The sequence below is a fragment of the Labrus mixtus genome, chromosome 6 (genome assembly GCF_963584025.1).
Source record: "Labrus mixtus chromosome 6, fLabMix1.1, whole genome shotgun sequence".
In the NCBI taxonomy this organism is placed as follows: domain Eukaryota; kingdom Metazoa; phylum Chordata; class Actinopteri; order Labriformes; family Labridae; genus Labrus; species Labrus mixtus.
Window position 1 is genome coordinate 27,149,589 of NC_083617.1, and position 21,481 is coordinate 27,171,069.

A 21,481-nucleotide genomic window follows, 5' to 3' on the forward strand; every position below is an offset into this window, starting at 1 on the left:
AACCTCCACACATTGGGCCCACAAACTGAGTTCTTCCCTTAGACTTGAATCTTCAACCATGTTGACTGGCTTCCAGTCAGTTGCCACCCCTTTACCGTGTGCTGTAGTTAACCTCTTAGATTTAGTTTCATCCACTGGTGCTCTGCTGACTTTGGTGATGCTGTTGCATGCTGACATCAGTCCGATTAGCTGCACGTGGAAGCTTAGCTTGTAGGTGGAAGCTCCAACTCAAAGCACTCGGGTGATATTTTAGTTCTATTCAACGCAAGGTGCATATTACTTTTGACTTGTTAAACAAGCTGTCTGGGAGTTTTTTCAAAGTCAAATGAGCACTGAGGAAGCTTACAGTTTTCAGAAGTAAATTAAATTCTACCCTGTAGGAAATTTGGGTTGCTTTCAAAATTATCATTCACCTACAGTAGCAACTTTGTAGACTGATAGGGATTTTAGAGGGGATCCACATATCCATTATTAAGTTAATAACTGAACTGGCTGAGAAGTCTCGGTGCTTGAAATAAAAACATTGAACCCCAGTGCTGTGTTAGAAGTAAGTTTAGAGGCCGAAAATGGTTTGGTCTACTTTCTGTAAAGTTTGTCTTTTCAATATGGCAGTCTTTTGGGATTGACTCATTTTTGGTGTCCATTTGTGTCCAAGTGTCCATTTGGGGAAGTGTATTTTTTGGAACTTCCATGATAGCATTGTTTTTCAGTCCATGAGATTGCTGCTTGGTTCAAGTATTTCTTGCTCGTTTACCTTTTGACGAACGTCACATAAAAACCATGTTTCCAAACTGGTTTCTGCATCCTGCTATTTAAGAAGCAAAGTGTTACAACACCAAGACAGAAGTTCTATTTATGGTTGAACTTATCAGATGAATTGTTGCATTCATCATTATTGACTTGTAATGTCCTGATGTGTCAGTGACAAATGATTGACAGGTTATTTCCCCCGCGTCTGAGTTATTTACCACAACAAAGGAGAGATTATTTTTAAACTTGGTGATGTTGTCAGCAGCTGATCTGTGAGAAAGTGAGAGTCAGTCCCTGCTCAGCTCTACAGCAGAGAGGGTGGAGGGAGAGGGGGCTCTCTGCAGTCAGTTGTTGTAGAGCGGGACTTCAATGGTCCTGTCACCACAGCTACACACTTTGAATGAGCAGGGCTGCGTGTTCAAGAGCCCGCTGATGTTGGGATGGTAACTCTGGTATGTTTTGAACGTGTAACCGGGGAGACTGCCATAGTTAAGCTCTATTGAGAGATCCCTTCATGGCCCCGTGGGGTCTGGGTACTAACTGGCTGGTCTCCTCCAGTGAGCACAGGCTCAAAATAAAGCCTTCCAGCTTTACGAAATACAAGAGTGTAACAAGGTCAGACAGCGCTGAAGGGTTATTAAGTGTTCCTGATCAATTCAGGTCCAAATCTCGACGTTTGATTACAAATTGAAACCCGGCTACTGCAATTACATTTTTCTATTGGCTCATCTGGAGGCAGGTGATGCATGCTGTGCCAGCTTTTGTCACCAAACCCTATAAGAAACTATGACTCAGCAAACTTTGGAGGAGAGAAACTCTTGAGGAGAGAGCTTAGCGCAGTGAAACGCTGTTTTCACATACACACTCCTGAAAATATCTAGATCATTTCAAGACGACTGCTCCGGAGATTCTCCCAACCTGGCTGTTCCCATATGCTCTTCAAAGCAGGAGACTATCCCTGTCAGACCGGAGGGGGTGCGGGGGTCTTCCGAGTTAAGACGTGACGTAAAATACAACGCGGAAGTAGCATACAAAGAAACAGAGTCCGTTATACTGAACTATAATTAGAATATTTGCCTTTATATCAATGCTACGTGTAGTTTGGCAGAATCATAATATCAACAAAAGAGTGGAGAACAACATGCTGGAGAACATAATGCAGCCATTAATTACGGGGTGCACGGGGATCGTAGGGGTCGCGTGCAGACACTCTCTGCACCGTGCAGCAGTCACAGTGTATAAACTTCACTCCCTCCTATTGGCTCGGGGTGAATTCTCCGGAGAATATCCTGCTGTGTTCTCACATCAGCTCACTTAGACTTGCTGCTAGGAGTCTGGCAGGAGAAACTCAGAGTGAGGTCAGAGTGAAAATGTCAACATCAGTATCAACTCAGAAAGTCACTGATCTTTGCACTGTCTCTGTTTAATCTGTTTCCACTGCTTTTTTCTCATTTTCTCATTTTCTTTTCATGCACTTCATGGACCTAACAGAACCAATCACTCATTTTGTCTGCCCATATACAAGCTTGTCTGCAGAAAACAATGTCCTGTCATGTGTTAGTTGTACTGTAGGAGGGCCTGCTGGTACATTATAGTCGGTGTTGATATGCTGATGACAATATTGAGACGTGTTCTTTCACAGCTGTGCACTGCTTGCAACATTACAAAGATAGTAATGGCTCCCACACACCATCATATACACTAGATAAACACACACACTAATACAAATAGATCCTTTGCTTGTTTTTTCTTTCAACTCAAGTGATTGATGAGCCGTGGAATGGCGTGACAGGAATGCGCTAATCACTCACTCCTCCAGCTCCACTGAGTAAATAACTGCAGGGACTGCTCAATGAATAAAAGGACAAACTGATGAATGAGTGAGGAAATGAATGAATGACACAAGTCCTATAATGTAAATGTCTGGATGCAGTGAAAAGGCCGGGCATGTTTGTCTGTTGCAATGCATTGCTCTATAATAAAGTGCAATGCAGACAAAAAACAGTCGGTGTAAACAAAAAAAGCCCACCCATTCAGCTTTTTTTTTTTTTACCTTTGCACACTATCTCATCAAGATTCTATAAAAACACATGGCCCCGTGTCCTTTTTTCTGTTGTTTTCAATGAAGAGAAAGCGTTCTCAGCAGAAAGCGCAGCGCCCAGCGTCTTTTCTCCCGAGCGCTCTGCCTTTTTTTGCAGCCGCTGTGAGCACTCAAGCTGAAAATCTTTCTACTTTTCAGAAAGGCGCTGTTTAGGTCAACAGCGCTCTTTTCCAAATGTATGATATTCCCTGTAGTTTTGGCGCCTACAGATCGTGTGACAGCGCTTTTCTTCTCAGCACACAAACGCTGTCATGAAAACACTCCCGAGCGCACAGCCAGCGCTTTTCTGCCTGGAAAAAAATGCTAGGTGGACACGGGGCATTAAAGATAGTCTAGTTTCTGTTGAAATTACTGCGATTCTTCACTTAGCTTCAGGATAGAAATAAAGTTGAGTTCTTACACTGCACACTGTGTTGGCCAAGATAGTAATTCATACTGTACAAGACACTTATTCACGCCTCCAAAACTAATTTGTGCAAAGCAGTTAGCCTACAGTGGCGTGTACAGCTGCTGAAAAATGACATGAGTAAACTTCAGGTCTAAGATTGCAAGCTGCTGAATTTCTGCTGAATTAGGAGCAAGTGCACAGTCGGGTTATGACTCTCTGCAGATAGTCGCTGAGTGCTTCCTTACACATGCACTCTGATGTGTAATCCTTTGTTTGTATGAAGTATTGAAAGCAGATTTGTGTTAATTATAAAAGAGGATGCATTTGATGCTTCTAGACAACACAACACACTGTTCTGTAAAGTAGGCCAGCGTTCTTTTATCCCAGCACACGAGTACAACCTCATTTGTGTTGTTGACATTGTCAGCCTCTGTTCCTTATTCTTGACAGTTCCTTTGTTGACTGAAGAAAATCTGCAGCTAAAAAAATGCCCTCATATTCCTCCTGTAATCACAGCACTGAGGGCTGAACGAAGGTGTGTGTTTTGGGGTGGAGTCAGGAAGCCGCCTACGGCACGAGGCACCTGTTAGGTCCCAAGTGTTTCTGTCTGTGGCCCGCTCTGACACATCCCTCCCGAACCATGGCTTACAGCCCAAAATATTCCCTTAACCACCAATGACGCACATGCGGCGGCTGCCAACACTTAATAGAGGCTTTTCATATTTTCACTCTTGTCTGTGTCTTTCATTTTATACCTTTACTATTAACATGGCTGTTTTTTTTCATTGAAGTTAGCTCAAGGTGTTTGTACATACTTACAGGAGTTGAAAGGCTCCATAAAACATCTAATGCGAGTGTTGCGTGCCTCGCCCTGACAAACAAGTCTCCCTGTGTTGGTGCAAAAGCCTTCAGGTATCCGTGTTAAGGCATCAAGACATTCTAACAGCCAGTCTTTATAAACAATTAAGTGACCCACTTATGTAAACAGATTCTGTGCGTTAACAGGCAGACGAGATTGATCCTTTACAATCAGCACCTGGCATGAGAGCAGTGCTAAAAATGCTTGTTAAGATTTCCCTGTTTGATTTATAGGCTCCATAGCTGAGGTGTTTTCATTCCACCTCAAAGGTAGAAGACGGTTTTCAGATGGATTGCGAGTTCTCGTCTTGTACCTCAGGAAAGCGGGCGACAATTACTGAAGTTGCTGACAGCAGGAATGAGACAATTAATAAAGTTTGATTGCACAGACAAACAGAAAACTGAGTCTATTTTCTCTAACACAATGTTCTTTATGTTTTCAGGTACATAACAGCGCTGACTGACTCTGAAGAAGATGAAGAGCTGAGTGATGCACAGCAGAGTGAGGAGGAACAACCTGCAGACCCGCTCTCTGTCCTGCTGGAGAGGATCGACTGTTGGCACAAGGGCACTGACTCTGAAAAAAGAGAAAGTCTCAACCTGCTTCTGGAGCACAGAGAGGAGGTGTGTGAAACAGGTTATCAGCTCCCCAGCATATGCTCAGTTTACAGATATCACTTATCTCAATGTTACCCCAACACTTCATTTTGTGAGGCAACATTTTGGGATTGAAAGAGATGATATTCTTAATAACCGACCCTTTTTGGCCAACAATATTCTTGTTCATATCATTTGTGATTGGAGGTAAAAAAAAAAACAATAAAAAAAAACATCAAACAGGCAAAACTGCTGTTGCCATGGTGCTTCCAGGCGCTGTCTGTTTGTGCAGGAACAATCAGGAAATAATAGTCCTGCAGTCTGGGGAATCGGCTCGGGGTTCTGCTTTCTGCCAGAAATTCATCCGACTGGTTGTGAGCAGCTGATCGGACCGTGATTGGCCGTCATGCAGCCCTGTAAACTGCCCTAATGTTTAAAATAACCATCTAGCCAATGGGCGATTAGGATACCAATGTTTTGATTCTTCATGTCTGTGTTTTAAATAACCTTGATGATTTAATGTATTTAAATTGTTGTCATAAATCCCTTCTCATGAATGTACCTAGAATTTGTCTTACAAACTGCATATTGCTGAGTCTGTGACAGACACGTTATCCACATTGTCTTTCATATTTGACCATGAGAACAAATCAGAGTTTGTCCAGCAGGTGACTTCTTCTGCCCTATAACAAACTCTTCTCTGAATCAGCTGTTAGGTATATGAGCTGATAGAGAAAACACGCTCAACTCCCTTTCAACACAAATCAACTGGGTGCTGAATCCTGAAAAATGTTCAAACAAGAAAAACAATTTGAACAGTGCTCCAAAATTGTATTTTAATTGCCACACAAACGTTTCAAGCAGACACTCTTCTTCAGCTTGTAACAGGCAATTTTCTCAAACATACACAGGTATATAAGCTGGGCAGCATTACATTGATGCAACACTACAGATGCATATCTGCTACTGACATTAGTGCATGCTGCATCATTTGCAGAATTGGCAGAAGTTTCCATCAACAGGACTCAAACCGGCTGATTCCAATGTTCAACTGATGCATCGGTGCATCCCAATTTATGAATCATGCTCGGTTGTTTATAAACAGTAATGGTCAGGCATTTAATGTAAAGCTTTATTGTAACACATATTATTGTGTTACACATACACATTTCATTATTTAATGCTTTGGTTTGATATTTATCACATCTAATTATTCATGAAAGCTCTGAAAAATAATCCAAACAAAATCTCTAATTACACTTTTTTTGTTTTTTTGCAGTTTGGACAGAACTCTACGTTTCTGTGGCGGCTAACCCGAGCTTACTGTGACATTCACGACATCAGCGCCACTCTGGAGGAGAAGAAGAGTCATGCAGAAACTGGTAACCCACCAAATCTTGTGTTATGCATGACAGGCTAGGGATGCTACGATCTCCTACCCATTTATGTTAAACTTGTTTAATGTCAGTGTCTTCATTGGAAAAGCCAAACCCATGCTGGTCTTGTTCCTAAAGTGACCTCTGTTAGACAGTTCCAGTTCTTGATCCACAAATAACCATCAAAAATAGTCTAACCCACAGACTGCCTGTGGTGAACGTCTGCAACTGTTTAATAACTGTTCACTGCAAGTGTTAACTTTAATTGTTGTGTAGTCATAGGTATTAAAAGGAAGTACTCAGAAAGTTGCTAATCTGTCCACTACAATATGATATGAAGTCTATTTGTTCTCCATAGAAGACCCTGACTTTTCTTGACAGTTTTCTCGTAAAATCCTGAATCAGCATGTACAAGTTAGCACTTAATCTCAAGATGTGACCAAAAATACTAAATAATATATAATAATAATTTATATATATATATAAACTAAAAAAAAAGAAACGTATGCAAATGAGACAAAGGGAAACTCTCTTGTTTTAGAGCAAGGCCCCCTCTAATCTTTAACTGACCTGCAGAGCAATCATCTCTCAGTGCTCCTGCTCATATTTCGAAGAGGTATTAATCATGCAGTTGTCACAAAGCCAAACCTTTTATATGCAAATTAACCTGGTTGCAAAAGACACAGTCAAGTCGACTAAAACATCTTTAGCCCATTGTTCCTTGAAAGTGGTTTCAATTGATGCACGATTCAAAGTGGAAACAACAAGAAATGCAGGCTGAATTGGGCCCTCGGTATTCATCTCAAACTCACATTGCAATATCTGCAATTCAAGCTATTGGGTCAACTATCTCCTCCATGCTTTTTGTATATTTCTTTACACACAATAACAAGTGTCAGCCTCGTTTTTATAGAAACATTTATCAGACATGGCCAAACATTAAGACAAAATAGTCAGACACAGATATTTACCAAGACTTTCCAGAGCTTTCTCACACATTCAGCTTCTTAGATTGTCGTTATCATGAAGTCAACACAGAGTTTCTGTTCCACTGTTAGTACTGAAGGTTATCAGTCAACAAAGAGAACAGCCAACACTCTTAAAGGTTCATGATGATAGAGCACGGCTCTTTTCAATCAGGTCAAAGAACCGTCTTGCGTTACACTCTCAGACTTTGTTCGGTAGATCTTAATGTTTTATTTTCTGAACAGAGGCCGTTCGTGACTCCACAGAAGTGGACCGACCTGTTTCTCTGTAATCCTTCCTCATCAGTGAGCCTCTGATCTGAGCTGGCCAGGTGCTCCCTGCAGAGATACCTGTGTATTTAACAGTGTCAGAGACGAGGATATTTTAGTCAGAAGGGCGTCATATTGAACATTCATTTTGATATTAATAGAGCAGATGGAATGAGACACTCTGCTCTGAGTGATGAAGGGTTTAATACTGAGCCCTCTGCTTGGATTGCATTTCATTCCACTTCTGTTTTCATTGCTTTTATCCAGCGCCCGCCTTCTTGTATGTCCTGTTGTGTTTGTTCAGTCAACACACCCGCTGATTCTCATAATCCTATCTCTCCACTTCTGTCCTGTGAACACCGATGTCCACTGTGAGGGTAATGTGTGTAATTTGTGTTTCAGTGGAGCATCATTATCTGTTCTCTGTCTTTATCTCTCCTCTCAGGGAAGAAAATTGGCGAGGAGGCGGTGGGCCTGAACCCCACATGTGCTGACAGTCATCAGTGGTAGGTCTGACTCGTTTCCTTTGTTCCTAACGTCGTCTTATTGAACATCAGAAGTCTGCAGAGCTGTCAAAGACTGAGTTTACATGCTCATTAGTATCCGGGTATCGAGCATTGTCCTGGTATTGTTGTTTACATGGAACAAGAGGAAATTAAATCCCCTGTGTACATATTTATGGTTTCAAGATTTCTGATCACCTCTGGCTGTTTTGTCTTTATCTCTCACTCCCCCAGTCTCAAAATAGAATGATCAGAATCTTTGATCTGGTTTTTATCAACTTTATTTACAGATGCTACATACTGGTAATATAAAGTGGACGCTGTATCCAGGGTCTGGATCTGAATAAAACATGGTCATAGTTTCAGTTATGTCAGCCTTATTATTCACATTTAAGAATAACTCTGCTGGTTAAATACAATCAAAGATGAGTTATGAGTGAAAAATTACAGTGTGTACAAATAAAGGCATGAGCTAATCAGTCTGAATTTCATTCTTTAAACCACATATTTATTTCTGCAGCAAATCAGAATTTTTATTTGGGACTTAATTGGGATTTTTGGGGCTTTTGCAGCCAGCCTTACAGGGGGATGTGCAGTCATTTGCACTACTTAATCGCCCTAATTTTTCAACATTGAAGGTTGCTGCTTGGTTTGAATCACCAGGCTTGTATTTTTTGGAGAGCAGATAACCTGGAGTTCACCTCCTGATAAAACTCAATTCACCTAAATAAATAATGAGAAATAAAGGCATCTAACCTTTTAACTGAGTTAAAGCCATCAGTATTACCTCAGCTCCGAGCCTCTCCTGACTCCCTCTAAAGAGCACAGGGGGAAACACAGATTCTCTGCATAACACTAATTGTCGTGTTTTTAATCTTTGCTTTAAAGATAGGAACACAGCCTCAAGTTATAGACAACTTAAGTGCATCATGAATCTTAAGGTGTCATTATCAGGATATAAACATCATAAGTCGAAACAGATGAGATGAGAGAAGTGTGTTTACATTTGTTACTGTGCTGTAGTTGAATGTTATGTGATTTGCACTCGTTGAGCCCAGCGTGTTACTCACCTGGTTATATCCTGATCTAGTTAAACTTTGGTTATGAAAGCATGAACACCGGTACTTTCCCCACACGAGAGGTGTTGGGAGGGGGGGGGGGTTGGGCTTTTGAGTGACGTGTTGGCCAGGAGCATCTGTTCCACACTCTTTTAATGGATGTTTGACTCAGGCATCTCTTTGGGGGAAAATACTGGATGTGTGTACCTTGAAGGAATCCTGAGGAACATTTCAGCAAACAAAAACAAAAACAAAAACAAAAACCAACATTTATTTTCACTTTGACCTAAACTTAAGAAAAGTGAATCACCATCTGTCCAGTCCAAAGGTTAGAATGGTGGCTTTCCAGCTGAGCATTTCTGCGTGCAGACGTTTGTGAGATAATAGCAGCTCACTCTCCAAATATCTCCTTCCTGCAGACCCCCCCTCAGCCACTTGATAGCATCACATCCAGTTTGAGGAATGTAAACATGGCCTGGGTTGACTTTGCTCTGATAGATTGACAGTGACAGAGGAATAACTCTGGTGATAAATGGTCGTCAGTAATTGAAGTGTCTCTTCCTGTATGTTGGTGGTTGCTTCACAATGAGTCGTATATGTGTACTGCTGTCTGTGTATATATAAAATGCTCGAGGATATGCTGACGATACATTCGGTGCCAAGATATTTGGATTTGTGGAGTAACAGAGTGATATCACATTTACGAGATGGTTACTGATATCTTTAGAGGGGAACATTTAATCAATTTATCAGGGCTTTCACGCTTGCAGAAAACTCCTGAAAAACTCTGGATATTTCCAGAAGGAGCTGTATTTGTGAACACAATTAGCCAATTTCCTCACCAGGAGTTTCTCCTGCCAGACCCCTAGTATGTTTTCTGCAGCAAGTCCGAGTGAGCTTTAATTACATGCAGCTACATGCTGCATGTAATTAAACGGCTACAAAGAATAGAGTGCATATGTGAAAACGGCTGATATGATATGGTGATTGATATAGAAGGTGCAAAGACACTCTGAACACTGCTCGCTAGTTAAATACCTCATTCAAGAACATTCGTATATTATAGAAATGACCCTTCTACATGTGCTTCAGACCAGTAATAAGTTTGTTATAGACTGCAGGCTGGACAAACTACAAGGTGGAACTATTTCTTAATCACCCCAAACATTGTTTCCTGCATGTTTTTTCACTGCATTTTGTGAAACAAATACACCCAAAAGTATTTATTGTATTGGGAATATTTGCAGGCTCTTGATTTGCTGATGGCCAATAACAAGTGTCTGCTTTAAATGTGCTGAATTCATGTGGGTTCTGAGGCTTTTTGTCGACGCATCTGACCCGGGTGGACACATCTGACCCAGGTGGACACATCTGACCCGGGTGGACACATTTGACCCGGGTGGGCACATCTGACCCGGGTGGACTCTTTAAAAGTAGTTATGACTCTCTTTCTAAATGGTCCTTCAGTGTTACAATAACTGAAGGGGAATTTCGCTGCCTTAGGTCATTCCGAGACAAAGGCGAGAGCCTCTTCTCCACTTGTGTACCTCCCCGGTTGCTCTGTGACTCAGGCAAAAATCCCCTTGCTTTTAATTAGTTGTGCAGAGTGGGCCTGATGGCAAGAGTCCCGTTTGTATTTGTGCAGGCCCCAAGTGGTGCATTCCTCATCCGAAACACTGCTCATGTCAAAACTTGACTGCTGATCATACATGGAATCCATGGCTGGGGCAAAGAGATAAAGATTGCACCAGAAGCAGCTCTGAGATTAGCGTGCTACTGCTGGGCTTCAAAAAGAACTGCCAAGTCCGCAGCTGCAAACAAATATCAGGTTTTTATTACTTTTGAACTTGCAGCATGTTTGGATTCCAAGAGTTAGCAGTGTTTAATTGTATACAAAAAACTGACCGTTTCCGGAGTGTATGTTTTTATAACATTTAATACTTTCACCGTGTTGTTCAGATCTCGTGGTCACTGGCGTTAGTAGAAATGTTCTCCTGGAAAACAGAAGTGACCTGACCGCCCCAGCCAGCAGCCCTGCTTGCCCCGTTCGTTAAGGACTAATTAGCATTAGCTCATGCACATACCGCAGCACTCCAGACATCAAGTGAAATAGAAGGCCGTGTTTGTTTAGTTAATTAAGAGCAACAGCTTAAAAAAAGCTTAATGCTTCCACGGATGGAATTTGTAAGATTCTTAAAGCGAGCAGAAACACAGTCTAAACCGAACAGACAGGGTAAAGTAGGTAAAGCCGCGCTTTGAGCAGGGAGGAGGCAGGGACTGGGGACTGTGCCAGGCCGTGTTGCAAGGAAGTTTATGTCTGAGGTAGCTGTTTACTTAGCGTACCGATGCCGTGAGAAAACTTATCACCTGCTTTCCTGAATGCCGCCCAGCTCGTCACAGTTTGACAGATGTTTTTTGGTCACGCTGCCATTCATTTCCTGCTCTGCCACTGAAACTTCATGTAATGGACGGCTTTTCAAACCTTCCATCCACTCTCATTTGACTCTTCTACAGCATCCAGTCGGTGCTCAGCATGGTTCGATGATTTTTAACTTTTCATTTCTTAGACAGATTCTCTGCTCTGTGGAAAGAAATGCTCTTTATAAAACAATGCATGCAACACTTTAGTGACAGTACAGCAAGTAGCAAACATGACTTTAAATGTATACACCTTTTAAATGATTTAAATGACATCTCAACAACATGAACAATACTATCACAGCTTCAGGAAGTGTAAGCTACAGAGCAGGTTTTGATCTGTCAATTGTCTCTACTTAGCAGCGTGATGAAAGAACAGCCAGGCGCCACAGTTTTCATCTGTCCATGCATGAAGGGAAGTGTTGTTGGATACACTGTAATTAACACAATTATTGTTATTATTACATCATTGTTTGCAATCATTAAAAAAAAAATTTAAGATACATTTTTTTGGGCTTGTTGCCTTTATTTTGATAGGACATTTAGGGAAAGGACTCCAACCTGGGCCACCCACTTGGAGGACTATCGCCTCCGTAAATGATGAACGACCTTACTGCGAGGCCATCAGCGCCCCTAGTGTTCGTGTTGAAATGACATTTTAAGTACCTGTGGTGTTTTACCACAAGGCTGGTTGAAATCATAACATAGTTTATTTGCATGCCTGTTCCTCGCTGAAGAAGAGCGTTTGCTCGAAACGTTCATGTGGCAATTAAAATACAATGTTGGAGTGCAGTCCTAATCGTTTTTCTTATTTGAATGTCCCTTGAATGTTGATTTCCAAAAGTGTTCGATGACCTACACATTTCAAATGAGCATTACACGTCTCAAAGTCAATCAATCAATCTTTATTTGTATAGTGCCAATAAACATTCTCTCAAGACACTTTACAAAAGAGCAGGTAAAAGACCTTACTCTTTGTTATATTATCTACAAAGAACCAACATTTATTCTAATAAGAACGATCTTGTAAATGTTAATTACCTATATTTAAAAGTTGTCACTCTTCACAGAGAGCAAGTGAAGGGGAAATTGTCCATTGTTTTATCGGTCCAGACAGCATTTCCCCCTAAATATATAAAAAATGCTAATAGAAGTCACCAAATTCAATTTGATGGCATTTTGAATACCCGGTCAGCCTCCATAGTTAAGTACATTTGTGGGAAACACTGGCATAGTTTCCTAGCATGGAAGCAAAGGCACCATGCCCCTCATCCTGTGGGTTTGTATTCATCTGCACAGCACCAAGTCAAAGCCCACAGTGAAAGATCTCAGACTGTTATCATAGAAGCAGGGATTACACTAAACAACCAAAAGCTTCTACCCTATTAGAAAGCGTTGATGTGCAGCTCCAGACATTTTGAAGCTCCCACAGTCAGAAACATGCAGCTTCCTCTCTCAGACTGAACACTGTGCTCTGTTTAAAGACCTGAGGTGATGAATGAAGGTGATCTCTGCGTAACAGTCATCACTTCACAAGAGATTACGCATACTTTCCCACTCTGTCATGCACCAGATCTCCCTTCTTTTCCCAGGAGAGTGGATGAGGGCTCTTTTGAAGTCGTGTTTTGGGGGGGCACTTGGGTCAAAGAGCAGCGGTGTGATGGATACTATCAACTTCTCCACAACTCACCGTGTGCATGTCAGAGTGCACACCTCCACCTTTATGCTCTCAGGGTTCATTCCTCAAAAGCGCCCTAAGAAGGCTAACATAGAGCTTTCTAGCAAAAGTGAGCTGATGTGTGAAGTTGGGCTTTTGTGTGAGTGAACACGCAGTACGTATGCACTGGGTTACGTGGAGTGCTTCCGTGACAGCGAGTGTGAAGCCTATTTGTGTAATCTCAGCAGGCTGACGGCTGTGAGATGTGATTGCATTCTTGTATCCCCCCGGCTTTGTTTATAGGTGCGTTTCCAATGATCCCAGCGTGTGAATTCACCCCCGTGTAAATCCCAGACTATAGGGCCTCTCTGATGGTACAAAGGCCCCGCGGATTAAGCGGGGAGCCTGTGGCAGTGCCAGTCAGAGGAGGGGGAGGACGACGGGGTCACTTTGACCTTTACAAAGACAACTTTAATTTCAAACACGTGCCTCTGTTTGCCGCCGACATTGTTACTGTCACCGTGGAAACACTGTGCTCTGCTCCTCTCTCGCCACAGATCCCACATCCCATGCAGAGAAAAAAACACCATCAGTCTGTTCCGCCTCACACAGGTTGTCCTTGAATTCCTCGAGTTCCTCCTCCTGTTCCTGTACAAGTTTTAGCCTCGACCCCTTCCTGGCCCTCTCCTTCGAATGAGCTCTCTATGTTTGGATTTGAGAACTGAAATCAATCTGCTGTTTCCACCGAGCAGCGGACACTTAGACCCTTTTGTTTTTGCCCAGTAGAGTGGGGGATTTCACTCAGCCGCAGTAACAAACACGGACTAACCTTGCGCAATTAAGTGTTCCATCGGCCTCATGCACGTCTTCCCCTGTCAAGTGTTGTTGACGCCCACCTTCCTCCTCCTCTTGATATTTCCTTTTTTCTTGCCTGAGACGGCGAAGGGGAGATAGAATTTCAACAGAGAAGAAGAAAGGATAAATAAGAGCTGGTTGGCCCCTGAGGCTTGACACACCTCCCTACACCTTCACATCCTGGCTTCTTATACGCTCGCTCGCCTTACCTGTCCCGGCCTCTCCACTGAAGGCCTGCTGCTGTTTCGCACAATGACAAAAGATCTGTTACACAACACCGAAAACAGAAAATCTGATCTTTCAGTTGTTTATTTTAAAAAAAATATCCACGGAGGAGACAGGAGCAGAGCTTTTATATAACCACAAATAAAACCTCCCACAGTCCAGGTGCAGAGATGCGCCAGCACTGTTGCATTCTGGTCCACTAACCAGGCACAGTGATAAAAAAAAATATGTTTTTGGATATTGAGAAATCCTTCCCACAGCCCTCACCTGCAATGCTGGATCTGGATCATGATTACCGTTTCCCTCTGGTATGCTGCTCAAGTCACACTCCTCATCTAACCACCAGTAAGATTTATTACATTTAATCACATCAGCATATTACAGCATGTTATAGACAGACAGGAATTACTTTCTGTTTAGCAATGCTCCTGAAGAAAGGCTGCTTTGGCTATTGACTTGTTGAGTTCAAAGAGCATTATGGGTAATTTTCTGGACTCGACAGAAGCTAGCACTCTTTGTTTCCATCAAATCAAGATTGGTAGATTTAAATGTATTTTATGCAGTCCTCCTGAAATTATGATACAGTATCTGAAAACGGCTTATATCTACTCTCTAAGAGAGAAAGCTATCTGGGATTGTTGTATGAAACAGCATTTACCCGTCTGTTTGCAGGAGCAGAGGCTAATTTTATTCACTGGACACATTGACAGTTTGACCCAATAATGGTGCAAAACGTGAAGGAAATACCTGAACCACATTTTCTGGTTGTCCTTCTAAAAGTTGTTGATATTTCAGTCTAGTCTCACTGATCTGTTTTGACACACCGGTGCTAATAGTTTCTTCCTGTATTGAAATTCTGTCATGCAACCAGACCGTTATCCTTGTTTTTCTTCTTCAAATCTGCATCAAGATGTGGTGGAGAAGCACAAACCACCGGTGTCCTGGCTCCTTTTCCTCTTCGTACAGTTTATGTCTCTGCTGATAGATTGCTCAAAGCCTTTACATCCAGCAGTGTGTTTTCATTGGAAGCCAGGCAGCACCACACCGACAGATAGCATCTCTGATCCTGTGATGTTGTGGAGCTCTTCTCTCATCGGGCACCAACCAGCGGCAGCGTGGCCACACCCTGTGCTACCTTAGGAAAATAAACACGTCTTTTTGGTTACAGTAACACACAATTCTTCTGCCTTTGTTTGCATTGCAGAGAAAATGCAGGGCACTTAGGAATGATGTGGTTAGCGCTTCTCTATCGCTGTTAATTTCCTTCACCGCCCACGCTAAGTAGAAGTGATGATAGTTGGTACAAAGATAAATGTTTGCATGATGCTTCACCAAATTGCAACCTCCTGAATCATGTTCTCTTTTTTTATTTTTTGAAGATAACTTGAGCCGTTTTCACACATGCTCTCTATACTGAAAATATCAGTCAGGGTGCACCCGAATTCTTCCTGACATGCTTGTTCAAACGTGCAACGCTTAGAGGGAGGCTTTCCCATGTTGGACGGCAGAGCAACTAGGATGACAATTTCTGTATAAATCAGTGAAGTGAAGCAGTTTCATTCCGTGCATGGAGATAACACCAGTCGTGTGCCAGTCACAGGATATAACCATTACTCACTCTGTGAATTTCCTGTTGGGTTCTCACATCAGCTCAACCCGATGTCACACCGAAAATGTACCAGACGACTGGCAGGGAAAATGTGCATAAGGTCCAAGTGAAAAAATCAGCTGTTTGCGTTCACACATGCAGCTCAGCCAGAAAGCTTCAGGAAGTCGCGGGGAGTTTTGTGCTTGTGTGAAGGAACCATTGGGGTCTAGTCCTACATGCCTGTGAGAAAGATTGTTGTACCTGCACCTGTCTTATTCAGAAACCACCTCTTATCATGTTGTTAAAATTAGCATTTTGCCACAGCTCTGTACTTCTAACACTTCTTTTGTTTTTTGTTTTCTTCGTATTGTAATCTGTTGGCATGCTGCCCCTGATCTAACTCCAGACAGTCTCTACAGAGAACAGTAGCCCACTGCCCAATCATGCTCTTTTAAAAACTCAATTCACACATATCAGACACCTCAGTACACACACATTTCCAGATTCCATCTACCATTAGCACCACCATGTCAGACAACGCTGTCAGAGGACCTTTGGACCCGCCGATCCTTCGTATGAAAAGGTGTTTATGTCGCTCAGTGATGTTTGACAGAGTACCAGCAGGATTAAAGCAGCCTTGCGGTGAGAAGTCTTTGATCAGCTCTTCCCTCTCCTCTCCAAACCCACAGCGTCACGCTGACTTACAGATCCCAAAGCTGAAACCGCTCTTTGTTTCCCCTCCACCTGCCCACTGGTCCGAGTCGGTGTTTTAATTAGAGAGTGAGGGAGGAAGGTGAAGCAGCTTATCTCTGCTGATGTTGTCTAATGAGGAGTCTCCATAAAGAAGGTTGAGTGTTGGTATTTTTCAGAGCTCCTTTGGTTTCTCATCGTTAGTGACCCAGAGAAGAGGTGGTGTGTTTCTGCATCCCTCCTACCCACCTGCATGGAACTTCACAAGAGGAGAGTCGAAATAACCAGCCAAATTTTAACTTTTAGCTCTGCAACTCAGAGAAATGTTTCTTCCACATGCTCAGTCAAACAGCCTTCATTTGCCTGCTATCATAAACATTAATAGTATTTAAAAAGTAACAATTATTATGAGGAATTAAACCATAGACCGTAGATATTAATGGATGAAGCCTGAGTGACGTCAGACATCTGTTCCTGCAGGGGGCTCCAGAGGCTCATCAGCAGCAGCCACCATGTTGGACATGCTGTCTCAGTCTAACTTTCAGTCAACCTAACAACAGACTGAGAGCTGGAGCTGAGGCGGGTTTTAACCCTCTTGATGAACCGTTACATCGCGCCCACCTGTCAATCATGTCAGCCTCGCGCCTAACTATGGATAACACGTATCGTTCTCAAAATCAAATCGGAGTGGTTTAAATAAATTCACCCCCCGTACATTGTGTGCCCATGACGATAATAACTACTCAGACCTATTTAGTTTTTTGTACCAGGCTGTAAACATGTTAATTTATGCTGTAAAAACAGCTTTTTTGCCAGTCATCTGTGACTTCCGGTGTTCCTAAAGCCAGCCTCAAGCGGACACTCGAGGAACTGCAGGATGTTGCAATTTCGCATTGGCTTCATTTTTCAACACTGGAGGTTGGCCGTTTGAATTAAACCCAAGCTGAGAACATATGAGTCTTAATTGTAACAGCTTGAGCTAGAGTTGTAAATCATTTTTTCTATGGAAATCAACATTTTCACTCTCAATGAGGAAAAACACCATCTAAAACAACCGTCAAGGGCGGAGGCACACTAAGGCGTCAATGGTGAGGTGTTCAATTTTGCAGAAAACATTGCAAAGAGAAAAAACAAACACAGCAAGTATTGCATCCTCAATTAGTCATATTTTTGGTAAACTAACTGGAGTGACAGCAAGAAAAAGAGAACCGGATGGCTTTCCAGAGCATTCACCATATCTCCTAACAGTGAGACACTCAACAACTCTTCAGTCACATTTAGAAATCTTGGAAAACTACAAAGTGTACTCCATGCCACTCTGTCTGTGTCACATTTAAAGAACCATGGCTGTGGATGATCACATTTACTGTTTATAGAATATCGCAATTTATATTTTTTTGTTTCTTTCTTTTTTCATTTGTTAGCTTTTCTGACCAGTTTTAACTTGGACATTTTTTTCAGATGTACTCTTGGAAAAAAAGATGTAAACAGCTAGTTATAGAGTTTGTCACGCGACAGCAGGGAACAAGAAAACGTTTTCATTTTGGGCAACGTGAAGTCAGATTTAAACAATATTCCCATTTAATAACTTAACTCTTTTTTATTTCTGCACAAAAACGATGAAAACCTATAAAGGGTTGGTCAAGAAGTGTTAGTTGTAGACTTCTGATGAACACGATATTGTGTGTCCACAGGTATGCCATCATGTGTGGGATCATGGCCGAATACGACACAGTGCAGAACAAGATCAAGAACGGCTACATCTTTAAGGTAAGTGCTTGTTGTGTCTGGGAACATTTCTAAAATGTGTGGCTCCTTGCATTGTGTGTATCCTGCATATACATTTACGTACAGTATTCAGAGCTTTTCCCATGAACACATCAAGCTCCACATATCACTTAAGCCGCTAAGCCCCTCCTACAAGCCCGTCAGTTGCATAAGGTAGAGTGTGGAACAACAGCACGTATTATTTCATCTTCTGTCAGCGGCTCCCCCCCCAAACACTGTGTACCTGCAAAGCTTCCGACAGGTGAAAGAGACAGAGATAAACTGCCGGAGTGGGAATATATGAAAGAAAAAAAACCCTGAATCAGTGCGAGGGAGAATGGAAAAGAACGAGGGCGGGTGTGTGTGTGTGTATGTGTGACAGCCGCGAGTGTGTGGTCGCTGGGTGAGATTGCGTGTGTGAGAGGTGTTTGTGAAATAGTTGTGGGTTGGTGAAGCAGGACAGATCAGGTCAGAACAGAAGGCAGGGGAAACAGCAGCCGTGTCATGAATCAACAGTGAAAATCTTTTCCCTGTCTGTCTGTCTGCCTCAGGATCATCTGGATAAAGCAATCGAGCTGAAGCCACAGGACCCCCTGTCCTACTACCTGATGGGCCGCTGGTGCTACGCCGTATGTGATATCTCTACAATCTCTCCCTGCATAGACAAACAGTACATTTATGGAGGCTGACACGTCTGCTAACCCACCCACAGTTTCCTCTCATTCATTCCTACTGTTTAGCTTTCCCCGAGGTTTGTTTTTCCCCCTGTGATATTCGCAGAAGTCGCAACAGGAGGTTAACACCAGCCATTGTTAGCTTTAAATCAGATCGGGACAGGCAGATATTTTCATCCTGTTTCTGTCGGGCTCACGCTCCCGCAGTGCACGGCTGGATTGATCACGACTGGTGTTTTTGAAAAGAAAAGTGTTCCTTTTAGAAACGTACTCCATCATATCTGGAGTTTTTTTGTGAACCGGAGTCCCTGAGAAAGGAAGGAAGCTATTACAGAAAGTGCTCAGATTAAGTTTTATGACACTCACCTACGCTGGCAGCAGAGGAGAAGTCAGAGACTGTGCACATTTAGTGCAGCAGTAACACCTGATCTTTCCAGGGTTTGAGTTTTTATGGGCTGTCTGTGGTGCGTTCATGTCTAACAATGATCTACTGTTTATATTCAGCCAGCGGTTCTGTTTCTGCAGTGACGCCAAAGCAATGCTACACCTGCAATTAGATGCTGCTTTGATGAATGGTGCGAGGCAGGAACATTACATGTTTGACCCAGACTCTCCTGGCCATAATCATCTCCTCTGGAAAGTCTCCGTGTGCAGGCTACCTGTGGTCATGAATATACAGGGACACTCATAGTCAGGAGCATGTGTCTTTCTGGAACACAAGTAGAACAATGTATAGATTTCTTGGGAAATGAATACCCATTAAGTATTTTTTTATTTTACAAAACTCTGTGGAACACTGAAAATAACTCTACTGTATTTTATTGGGAGTGAATAACGCGTTTGGCCTGTAGCGTCCTCAGGTTCGTCTGGAACAGGCAAAACGAGTTGTTATCTCACAATAAAATACAGTATAAAGATATTTTCAGTGTGCCACGGATTTTTATTTATTTTTAAGTATGTTCCTGCAACCGTGCGCACCTGAGGAAGTATAGGCTGTGCATGGGGCACCCTGTTGGCCATTTACATTTTTTTACATTTTTTGTACAGTTGGAAAACCCTTTGTGAAAGTAATGTGGAGATAACTTCTCCAATATGGCGACCGCCATCATTTTGCTTCAAAACCCCTTTTCAGAAACCAATGGTGACTGACACTTTGTCCATGGTTTATACAGTTGTATGCAATTATGCAACCATGCTTGTAAAACTTGTATGATGAAGTCTCATTGCTATAGTTATCAATCAAACCAATCAACCAATCAAAAGTGTTATCTCAAGACTCTTTACAAAAGAGCATATGGGATAATATGTAGGAAAGATTTCTCCTCTGTATTCCTAGTTAGTCTTTCTCTGAACTATAGTGTTGAAGATGTTAATTGTAACCGCCATGAAACTCCAACCTTTTTCTGATGCATCCACAATGAAATAATATCAGGACAGACTGGTCGAAGTGTGTTAAGACCAACAGATGCTATTGGTCCATTGGTTGATATAAAGCAAGTAATTCATTTGGTTCCTAAACACAGCATTGTGGCTTGAACCAGCAACTGCTGTACTAGTCCAGAAATCATTAGTCTGTGGACACGCTGATATATAAAACTACTGACAGTTAAACTGCTACTTGAAGTATTTGGTTCATCTTTAAGAAGCTTAAGATTGTTGATCCCTTTCTAAGATTTTTTCAAACAGGGGAAATGTCGCTTCGTTTGGTTGCTTTAGTGGATAAAGAGTTGTTGCAGTGATGTAACTACACATAATGAAGAGTGTGAAACTGACTTAATGCTTTAAAAAGAGACAAATGTGTTACTGCTTTTCAACCACATGTTAAGTAATATGCAGATTTGTTATTTAACTTGAGGTGTTTATTATGCAGGTGGCTCAGTTATCATGGATTGAGAGGAAAGTGGCTGCAACATTATTTGGAGAGCCCCCAAGTGCTACCGTTGAAGATGCCCTGAAGAACTTTCTAAAGGTACTTTGATTCAATCATTACATAGAGCACTGTGTTTACATGTTTCACACCTCAGGTATGCTAAAACAAAGTAGCTCTAACAACGTGTCGTAAATGTCTGAATTAATAGTGTTTCTAGTGGTTTCACACCACATTCAAAGGATCATAAAAGCCTGAAATCAAAGGGAGAAGGGGATGAGACCCGCCATTCTACCTTGTGATCAAAGTAGCTGTGAGGACTCAGATGAAATCCTGCATATTTTCTCTCCTTCACACACAGAAAAATACACTGCAGAGATGAAGGTTAGGGTGGGGGACTTTTGGTTTTAGACAGTAACTGAGTTTTTTGGCAGTGGGTTCGGATCTGACCTCGGCCCTACTCCATGTCATCCCCCACTCTCCATTCCCAACATTTCCTGTCGCTCTTCAGCTGTCCTAAATAATGAAGGCAAAAACAGCCAAAAAATAACTGGGAATGAAAACAATACGATACAAAATGTTCCTCTTTGGTTGTGTTTCTTTTCTCCTTTGGTGTGATGCTTTTAATTACCTTGTTGCTGAAAAGTGCCATACAAAAAAAAATGTGCCTTGCCTGTGAAGATACGATAAAATATACAAGGCATTATAAATAGAAACAAACAACATGTAAACAAAGAAGCACTTACAGATGTAAACCATAAACAACATATTGCACAAGAAGATCTACATAAAAAACATGAAGGAAATTATTCAAACGTTGGTTCAAGTGAAAAGTTCAGCTTGCATCGGGGGACTGTGTTTATCTGTGAGGGAA

General features: G+C 42.1%; 1 protein-coding gene across 4 annotated transcripts in view; it reads left to right on the forward strand.

The window, feature by feature from the left end:
- The window catches only part of LOC132975889 (regulator of microtubule dynamics protein 2), a 39,053-nt gene that overhangs the window by 12,527 nt on the left and 5,045 nt on the right, over positions 1–21,481 (forward strand). For all 4 annotated transcript variants that reach the window (XM_061040747.1, XM_061040746.1, XM_061040742.1 and 1 more), the window contains 6 exons: positions 4,541–4,721; positions 5,974–6,076; positions 7,751–7,811; positions 17,994–18,069; positions 18,618–18,695; positions 20,611–20,709. In XM_061040747.1, the coding sequence (XP_060896730.1) occupies positions 4,541–4,721; positions 5,974–6,076; positions 7,751–7,811; positions 17,994–18,069; positions 18,618–18,695; positions 20,611–20,709 (598 nt within the window). The remainder of the gene's footprint in view (positions 1–4,540; positions 4,722–5,973; positions 6,077–7,750; positions 7,812–17,993; positions 18,070–18,617; positions 18,696–20,610; positions 20,710–21,481) is intronic.